Source organism: Sebastes umbrosus, chromosome 5 (genome assembly GCF_015220745.1).
Source record: "Sebastes umbrosus isolate fSebUmb1 chromosome 5, fSebUmb1.pri, whole genome shotgun sequence".
NCBI classification, from domain to species: domain Eukaryota; kingdom Metazoa; phylum Chordata; class Actinopteri; order Perciformes; family Sebastidae; genus Sebastes; species Sebastes umbrosus.
The window spans coordinates 20,033,736-20,044,005 of NC_051273.1; the positions used below are offsets into that span (position 1 = coordinate 20,033,736).

The 10,270-nt window shown below is 38.1% G+C and overlaps 1 protein-coding gene across 2 annotated transcripts; it reads left to right on the top strand.

Moving 5' to 3' along the window:
* The first annotated feature begins 2,511 nt into the window (after positions 1 to 2,511).
* On the top strand, positions 2,512 to 7,569 carry LOC119488280 (duodenase-1-like). 2 transcript variants are annotated; one of them, XM_037769792.1, is made up of 6 exons: positions 2,512 to 2,654; positions 5,569 to 5,701; positions 5,827 to 5,983; positions 6,124 to 6,256; positions 6,444 to 6,671; positions 6,757 to 7,569. In XM_037769792.1, the coding sequence occupies exons 2-6, from the start codon at positions 5,644 to 5,646 to the stop codon at positions 6,904 to 6,906; spliced, it is 726 nt and encodes a 241-aa protein (XP_037625720.1). In that variant the 5' UTR covers positions 2,512 to 2,654; positions 5,569 to 5,643; the 3' UTR covers positions 6,907 to 7,569. The 2 variants fall into 2 exon arrangements, with proteins under 2 accessions (XP_037625720.1, XP_037625721.1); XM_037769793.1 differs by lacking the exon at positions 2,512 to 2,654 and having other exon boundaries at positions 5,565 to 5,701.
* The last annotated feature ends 2,701 nt before the right edge of the window (positions 7,570 to 10,270 follow it).

Genomic DNA, 10,270 nt, shown 5'->3' on the forward strand with positions numbered 1-10,270 from the left:
TCTGATGTGCAGTAAATTAATTGCAGAATTGCTGTTTGTTAAAGTGAGAGCATCATTGTGAATGGCAGTTTTGTACTTGCTCCAAAAAAAATGTTGTCAATCAATTTCTTAATCATCAGCTTTGGTAAGAGGGGTTATTATGCTGAGATCTGACAGAATCGGCACGTATAGACCGTTACACAGTAGCTATCTAGCTCATGAAATCTGACTAGCTGCAGCCGGTTTCACAATTCTTGATTAATGTGGTTGATATAGAAATTAGCTCAGCGATCATTTCACAACATCAATGTTTCCTTTGGGGCTGTGTGGCCTCTGAGGGAGCCACAGCATTCAGCACAAAATGCCAATAAAGATCTTCAAGGCTGTGCGTTACCACAGAGACATCAATATAATACTATGGTGGAAGAAGTACTACTTATATACTTTATAATACTTACTTACTTTATGTAAGTAAAAGTAGCAGTACAGTGTAAAAAATACTGTGACAAGTAAAAGTCCTGCATTCAAATGTCAATGTTAAGTAAAAGTACAAAGAAAAACAGAAATACACTTAAGTTATAAAAGCTGCAATTATTTCAAATAATATATATATCACTGTATTATAATTAATAATGCATTCATGTGTTCATCACTTCAAAGTTGCAGGTGGTAAAGGTGGGTCTGTAAGTACTGTAGATACTGCTGGGTAGCTTAACCTATAATAATATATCATCATTTATTAGTTGATTTATATTTTGTATTAAATCTTAATCTTACAGTAACTACAGTAGTAACTAAAGATGTCAAAATAGTCGAGGAAAAGTACAATATTTGCTACCAAAATGTAGTGGAGTAGAAGTAGTAACATAAAATGGAAATATTCAAGTAAAGTAAAAATGGATCACAACAGTACCTAACCCTCTGAGACCGGCGAGATAAGATATAGATTTCATATGAAACTAGAAAAACCTAAGGAATCAGTTGTTACCAACCATGTCATACTAGCTTGTTGGGAAGGAGGCTAAATAACGCTCCAAAGTTGGGATACATTTTGGTGAGGAAAAACTGTCATGGCCATGTTCCTTGACCACTGACCTCAAGATATGTGAATGAAAATGGGTTCTATGGGTACCCAAAAGTCTCTCCTTTACAGACATGCCCACTTTATGATAATCACATGCAGTTTGGGGCAAAAACCATGTAGTTTTATTTGCATGCAGTATAAATATGTTATTTTCATGTATTCTAAATACTTGTATTTGAATATTTCTGCATACTGGGGTCCCTAAACAGTCTTGGAATTACATAAATTGGGTATCACTGTAAATATATATAAATAATATATATAAAATGACTTGTGGTGACCTCTAGGATAATCACAGCCTCATGAAACTTTACATCCACAAACTAGAGACCTAGAGCATTCAGAGGATGGATGGCTTTCCTAGCTAGATTGACAATAAGGAGGTTTCTGAGCAGTTTACACAACAGAAGTGCTCACCATCCCATCACCGAAAAATGCAATTCTTGCAGAAATCTCCAAATGTCAAAAGTTTTTGATACCAAATCACAGCATGGCTTTTTCTATGGTGTTCCTCAAGGTCTTGGTGTCTTAATGTGGTATTTTGGAGGGATTATTGATCATTTTTATTAATCCTCGAGTGGTAAAAAAATTGTTAAATATAGCATCAAATCTGTGTAACAACCCAAAAATTGCTGCAACAACTTATGAGACATAATAGAGCATGGGAATGGACATCACATACTTCTATCATAATATATAATATGATTATATCACCCTTATACACCTTTACAATTTATTTAGAATAATTAATTAATTCATCTTTATTTCTGATGAAATTAATCTTCAGGTTCCCAGCTTTCAGATGATGTGAACCACTTCTATGTGACATCTACTGCTGACCTGCTATCACCCCCTAAAGGCCCCCTGTAAACCTCATGCACCATAGTGTGGTGGGGAATGCTCTCCTTGTGCAAGTGAATGCAGTATCATGTGTAGTGTTGGTGAACGCAGCCCAATGCCTGACTCCTCCCCCAACCAATTCCCTTATTAGGGCCAGTTTATATAAGGCACCTGTTGGCTTATGCTCCATCTCTTGACCCTTGTCCTCTGTCCTGGCTGGTAGTGTTGGGTGTTACAGGTATGTAGTTAAAATGATCAGTTAACATGCACAAGTTAGCCTATCTACACTGCATACTTCTAGCTTTGATCTCTTGTGTGTTGGCTGAGTCCATTGTGTGTTGGAACCCCATTGCTGTCCTGCCTACCTTCTTCTGAGTGATCCCATGTGTTAATGCCCCGTACCAGAGGTGGTGAGGAGAACCTCAAAAATGAATACTTTTAGCATGCAGCATGGTGAGCCCTGCATGGTGTTAGTCCCTTTGTGGGGTCACCTGCTGCTGTTTTGCTCCTTATTGTTTGCTTGAGTTATTATTCCTCTACCTGCATTGTCAAACTGCCTGGATTGTTATTTTGTTTACTTCTTTGTGTATTTGTTCCCTTTCTTTCAGTAAAGCAAAGTGCCATATTGTTGGGAGGCCAGGCCCCCGTGGTGAGGTCCCTACACCTTATGCATGATGCAAGTAAAAGCTTATAGGGGGATATGAATGTAGATTGCACAACTTTTGCTGTGAGGATTGTTGTTGCACCTGAGGTGAGTAAGCAGAAGCACTCAGTGATCATATCTAGATGGTAACCCACAAGTTGCGAAATCTTGTTTAAACTCTTGTGACTCGCTGCCCGACGACCTAGTCTAATGTTAACCGTCGGAGGTCGGTGCCTAGCCTTAACCGTCGGTGCCTAGCCTTAACCGTCGGAGGTCGGGGCCTAACCTTAATCTCGCAACTTGTGGGTTACCTTCTAGACACGACCCTCCTCAATGTAGTCTTCCTCTCCACCAGTGGCCTCAGCTCAGTCTCCCCAGTTTTGCTTAGTTTATGTTGGACTGGCTAGGTTTAGATGCTTAAGGATTGTCTTACAGTTTTAGATTAAGTATTAGGGCCTTCTTAGCTAAAATTGTAATAATGCATTGTTTTTACTCCCTTTATTGGTTTCAGTAATTTTCATTTGGCTATTAATATATAATTTCCTCCCCAGCAGCTCCAGTCCCTGCCTATGTGATGAAATATTTGGTCCATTCTGAAAACATGTCTCTGTCTTGTGTCAGTAACACGTCTGTGTGCCTTTTCAGTTATCAAATCAACATTAAAGGTTTTTGAGACGGTGTTTCTTGGGGTTCAGTTCCCCAGTTTTTTCTTCCTTTATTGACCTCGCCACATGGGAACAAGGTCATCCACATACAGTGAAGTTTTACCACTTGTTGATGTTCTGATTAATATGGTGTTTTAGTTGTGTTCTCATGGTAGTTTATAGGAAGGACCAACCATCAGCTTAATCATTCTCAGCTCACATGGCTTCCTGTTATTTTCCTCCGTGAACCACAAACAATCTCACAGCATCTTAGTAGCTTTATGATAATGACTTCTGCTGAAATTCGTTCTTGGTGTCAGCCATGTAGAGTTCCAAGCAGTCTAAACTTTATCAAAATGCTCATTAGGTTCAGGTTGGGTCCTGTTAGTCATTGAGAGAGAGCCTGCAAACTGTGTTAAGAAGTTTGAAGCAGCACAGTGCTTTCATTGTCAAGTCTGTGTGGGGATAACTCCAACTGTTTCTGGATCTTAAATAGTGGGCTGTGTCTCTCTCTTCTCACAACTAGGAACATTTGTCTCCCTCAACAAGTTAACATGACCCTGTCTTTCCCTTACAGAACCTTGGGATATGATTGGGTCCTAAACATATAAAACACCTGCCAAGCTTTATCATGTTTTACCTGCTAATGGTGGTGGATGAAGTGTGGAAACCACACTTTAGTAAAAGTACAGACAGTACTATAGTAAAGTCACCGATTAGAATATTGAGTGAAAATCTTAAAGTATCTGATATTTTCTGTACTTAAATATCAAAAGTAATTTTCTGATATTAAATATATTTAAGTATTGAAAGTAAAAGTAAATGCTGTTAATAAAAAAGCAGGCAAGTAAGATTTTGTTTAGATTAAGTTATTCCTCTTAACACGTGTGCCAACTAAAAACAGATGCGTAAAAGTACACATTTTATTTACACAATGTAGTAGAGTGAAAGTTGACAGAAATATAAAAACTATATTCCCAAAAAGTAGTGTTACAATTTATTATTACTTTGTTACATTACACCACTGCTTGCTAGCATCAACCTCGTGGTGGGGAAATCCCTTAGGTTTGTGTTCAGTACTCTCACAAAATAACCAGTTTTGTGTCCTGGCTAGCTATGCATGATGTGGCTGCAGATGAATAGTTTTGCTTCTTTAATCTGCCATTTTCACAGATGTCCCTTGACCTCTGACCTCAAGATATGTGAATGAAAATGGGTTCTGTGGGTACCCATGAGTCTCCCCTTTACAGACATGCCCACTTTATGATAATCACATGCAGTTTTTTGCATGCAGTATAAATGGGTAATTTCTGCCTATTCTAAAATGGTGTATTTGAATATTTCTGCATAATGGGGTCCCTAAACACTCTTGAATTGCGTATCACTGTAAAGCTGAGACTCTTGTGGATCCAATGAACAATTGTATTGATGTGTGATGTTAGTCCCCATAGTAGCCATTTCATTGTAGTGAGATCATTTTTTTTTAAAAATTTGACCTCACTGTATAAAATGAGGATTATCTAGGATAATCAGCTTCATGAAACTTTACATCCACAAACTAGAGACCTAGAGCATTCAGAGGATGGATGGCTCTCCTAGCTAGATTGACAATAAGGGGGTTTCTGGTTTCTGAGCAGTTTCCCAAACAGAAGTGCTAACAATCTAATCGCAGAAAAATGCAATTCTTGCAGAAATCTCCAAATGTCAAAAGTTTGAAACCAAATCAAAGCATGACTTTTTCTATGATGTTCTTCAAGGTCTTGGTGTCTTAATGTGGTATTTTGGAGGGATTATTGATCATTTTTATCCACTCTCGTGGAAAAAAAGGTTAAATTTAGCACCAAATCTGTGTAACAAATGGTATCAACCCAAAATTGCTGCAACAACTTGAGACATAATGGAGCATGGTGCATACTTCTATCATAACATATGAGTATATCGCCCTTATACACTTTTACAATTTATTTTAAATAATTAATTAATTCATGTTTAGTTCTGATGAAATTCAGGTTCCCAGCTTTCAGATAATATACACCACTTTGATGTAACATCTACTGTTGATCTGCTATCTCCACCTAAAGACCCCTGTAACCCCCTAAAAAACACAAAAACAGGTCTATTGTGGGTCTCAGAAGTTAAAGTACAGTACTTGAGTAAATGCACTTGGTTACTTTCCACTACTGATACAACATATGGTGTATGTAAACCTCATGCACCATACAGTATCTACTTGACTTCACATTGTCTAAATAATTTAGGCTTGTACTATGAAAATCTAACACTTGTCCTGCTCTGGAGGTGATAGAGACGATGAGGTTTAAAGCCACATCATTTGCATATGCAAATTACACAAACACTTCCTTCCCTACCTGATACAGGAAGTATTTAAAGACTGAACTGTCAGTGATGTGAGCCACTACTTTACAGCAGCTCAGCTGGACTCTGATCTCACCATGTTTCTCCACTGTGAGCTGCTAATACTGATACTTGTGCTGACTCTTCATGGTCAAGGTAAGTTTAGTTTTTATTTCATTATACACTGATATAACTCTGTTATAGTATGCTGTTTAAACCTGTTAAAGCTGTTGGTTTCTTTGGTCAGTTTTAGTTCTGGTCACACGTGCACTTTTTTTCAGTTCATACAGGGGAAATCATTGGAGGTCAGGAGGCTGTGCCACATAGCCGTCCTTACATGGTGCTTTTGGAGGTGCGCACAGATGGTAAATTGAAACACTGCGGTGGCTTCCTTCTGAACGAGGATTTTGTGATGACTGCAGCCCACTGCGGAGCCAAGTCAGTTTAACACACTTTATCTTTTATCTGACAAATATGCTTCATGAATTGTGACATATATTCAGGTCTTTTAATATTTTTTATTTCAAGAATACAATGCTCTCTGATGGAGAAAAAAAGATAACTTTTCTGCACTTAAGTCATTCCAGTTACAAGGCCTTACTGGGAGTTCACGATGTCCATAACAGAGCTGATATACAGACTATATCTGTGGAAAAAAAATATCCACATGAAGACTTCATTGGAGTTAAAAATGACATAATGCTTCTCAAGGTAAAAGAAAAAAATATTATATTTAAAATCCTTGAACTTAACTGCAGAGATTTCCAATTTGTTTCTTATTATGTTATTAGCAAATGCTCTGTTTAATATATTAACCAAGATGAGCATTAAAATACTTCACAGATTGATATTTGTATATTTTTTTTAATATTTATTTTTTCTCTCTCTATTCCTCAAGTTGAGCTCCAAGGCAAACTTCAGCAAAGATGTGAAACCCATTGCTCTCGCAGACCAAGGTGATGACTTTCTGCCGACAAACTGTACAGTCTCCGGCTGGGGAAGATCAGTCCAGAACTCAATATATATGACTAATGTACTCATGGAAGTCAACGTAACATTAGTTGACAGTGAGCAGTGTGCTCAGGACAACGTGTACTGCTCTGAGGGAGAGACTGGACCGCGTAAGGTATGTATATTTGTACCATAACTTGGACAAACAATTAATAGACGGTTGTTGAAGCAATCACTGCATACTGTGTGTGTACTTCCAGGGAGACTCTGGTGGTCCACTGGTCTGTGGAGATGGAAAGGCGTACGGATTGGTGTGCGCACTCAATCCAGACCCAGATGCCCCGAAGAAATATATTTATACTAAGATTCCTGACTACAGAAGCTGGATCGATTCGATTATGAAGCCTTAGAGAAAGCCCTGGTACATGAAGCCTGACAATTGATTGATCAACACACAGCATTTGAATTGATTGTTTGTATAACATTAGAGAGCTGATAATTGAGATGCTGATAAGCTTTCACAACTTATTCTATAGCAATGAGACTGTCAGACCAAAGTCTGGACTTGCTTGCTTTGCACAGATTTATTGAAAATATGCTTCACTTTGATGTTTTCAAATGATACAAAGGAGCTTTTTGTTTGACAAGTTGAGACTGAAAATATATGAATGTGATTTGATTCATTTAAGTCACAGATTCTCAAAGTGGGGTCCAGGGACGGTCCGTGGCACTCTGTCAGGGGGTCTGGGAAATAATTTGCTATAATGATATATATAAAATATAATATAAAATTGTACTGTATCATTATAAAGTCCATATCTACAGATGGGGACCATTTGCGTCAATAAAACAAGCATATTTTGTCCATTACTCCCACCTACATTAGCTTTGGGCCAATTGAAACTCTGATATGATTGTGACACGCAGCAATAAGTTCATTATTTTTAAGTTGAAGCAGTAAATTTAAATATCTGGATTTATTAGGACTATGTCTTGCTACTGTTTATTTTCTGAAAGCTTGAAATAAATGGTATTAAAATATAATAACATTACAAATTGTCCCACTGTGGGACTTATTATGAATTATCTCATCTTATCTTAACATGATTCAAATTGGAAAGTGTTTCTGTTTATCAGCTCCTATGGCATCTAAGAGTACAAATGGTAGTAAGTATATGCTTAATCGCTGTTACGATTAAGAAGGGTTCCTTGGAAAATGTTCTCCTCTGTAAGGGGTCCCTGGACCCCAAAGGTTTGAGAAACCCTGATTTAAGTGACATGTTTTGGCTTTTTATGGCACAGCTGTTTTTATTTTTTTCTGCGGCTACAAACTCGACAACTACATTTTTTGTGAATAAACTTTAAATTATTATAAGAAAATTTAAACTCAGCATAAGTCCTTAAGGCTAGGCTAGTATGAGCTAGTATCATGGCACACAAATTAAGTACAGCTTAAAATCTGAAAATAAGTGTAGACTCAGTGCTGTTTAATAGATGTAAAAACTACTGATATTAACTACTGTATGTCATCTTGCTCTTATGTACGACATTATATACATTAAGTACATTTCTGCTTTGTGCATCTTCTTTCTGAATTGGTCAAATAAGAAAAGTTTGTATTGTACCATCTTTTTAAACTATTGCTCTGTCACCAACTCTGTACGCTTCTCTGTTTGAGTGTGAATTAAATCAACAAAAAGACAACACTGCCTCTTTGTGGACATCTGCTGTCACTTTCCAGTCATACAATCACATCTTGTTTCCAATTTTGAGCTTGTTTGGGCATTAAATCAGGCCATCTTGCTTTATTACCACTCCACATTTAGCTAAAGCATGATTAAACAAGACAAATCTAAAATAACAAATCATGTCGTACTGACAGAATAAGCCTGCTGTTGGTCATTAGTGATGTTCACCGTCCGTACATTAAAATAACACTCAAAAGAAAGAAATAATTCAACACAGAGTGGTGCAAATCAGACGGGACTGGTGGCTGTTGCCATGCTGATGCTGTCTCATATGGAGGAGAGATTAGGGAAATAAAATAGATTACTAAAACTACATAGTAGCATGGGAGCTTTCACAGAGGAACCCTTCTACCTAACACTTCTGTAGGCTGTCTTCCTATTATACTTGTGAATCGGATATATTATGTTCACTGTTAAAGGGACTGTTTGTAACTTCTTACACGTATAAATCAATCAGGGTCGGTTTCCCATTCGCACTCGCCTGTTGCACGCTGTTCAGACTCAGACTCCAACACAAACTACACGGATGCACCAAAACCGCAAAGTTATATCTAGTGAAGCCCGTCTTGCAAAACAGTGTTGGTCGCGGTCGGAGGATGCAGGGGAGACCGTAGCTTTGGTCTCCAGGGCCGGAGTCTCTGTTCTGTACTCTGCTCCTCTGCTCTTCAGCCTGCCTGCCTTCACTCGCTCCACTTCTACACATGCATGCACGCACACTACACGCTGCAGAACAGTTAGTTTAGCTCTGAGAATATCTAGTGAATGTACAGTGGACTTTTGTGCAGAAATAAATACTGCAGCTCCTCCAGACCAACAGAGGTTTCCAGTGTCTTGTGAAGTGACGAGGCTCCGCAACGAGTTACGTTATCGTCTCCGACCGGGTGCCGGTGTCTCCCCTGTCTCCCTTCGGGAGGCTGAAGCAGGAAAAGCCAGCACTAGGATCAGCATTGATTGATGGAGAGACCTTCCTCGCAGGTGAAATATAGAGTGATATTGTGGTTTTAGCTGACGGGTTTCACCTCGCCGTTTTGACGGATGCTCGCTCACATTCAGGTAGCGTGTGCACATGGGCGAGTGCGAGCAACAGGACGCTGACTTTCGTTGACTTAACGGCCACAGGTGTCGCTGTTACAACCAATTTCTGATTCTTACAAACAGTCCCTTTAAGTTTAGACCTGTTATAACAGACACCATCTCTTCAGTAAATATAGGTTCATTCTATGTCGATGAGGCTGCTTTACTCTATTGTAAGTGTGTTTGTGGACCCCAGGAAGAATAGCTGCTGCAATGCTGTAGCTAATGGGGATCTTACTAAACTATACTAAACTAAACTAAACTAAACTAAACTCTACTCTTACTGCACATATTATTTACCCTATTATGATGACTACTGGTGTGTCTAACGACGGTCAGAGTGAATCAGTGATGTGCAGTCAGGGTAGGCAGTGCATCACCAAAGCTAAAATGAAATGTTTAGATTATATAATAGTTGTATTTGTTGATAAGATAAGATATTCCTTTATTAGTCCCGCAGTGGGGAAATTTGCAGTGTATAGCAGCAAAGGGCATAGTGCAAAAAACAAGAAGCATCAGCTAACATAGTAAAAAAAGAGCTAAACAAAGTGCAACAAAATATGAACCATTTAAATAGAATGAAGTATAAAAAAGGAGCAGCATATACAGTATTGACAATAAACACTATTAAACAAATTGCAAAAGTGGAAAATGATATTGCACAGTATGAATTACACCTGAGTAGTACTGATAGACAGTTGGTGTACAGTAAAGTGCAGTTCTTGTCAGTTTTTTGGTGTGTATGAAGTCTGCAGCTGCAGGAAGGATCATTTTATAATTAATAATTTCATGAATTGTATAGATAAATAAAAATGTTTAATTTTCATCATTCATAATTGGTCTCAGGATTACACATATTCCAGTAAAACTATTCAAAATAGTATAAAAAAAAAATACTGTTCCTGAATGCAGGAAGTTGCTCTGTGCCTCTAGGTCTCATATGTCAACTCTC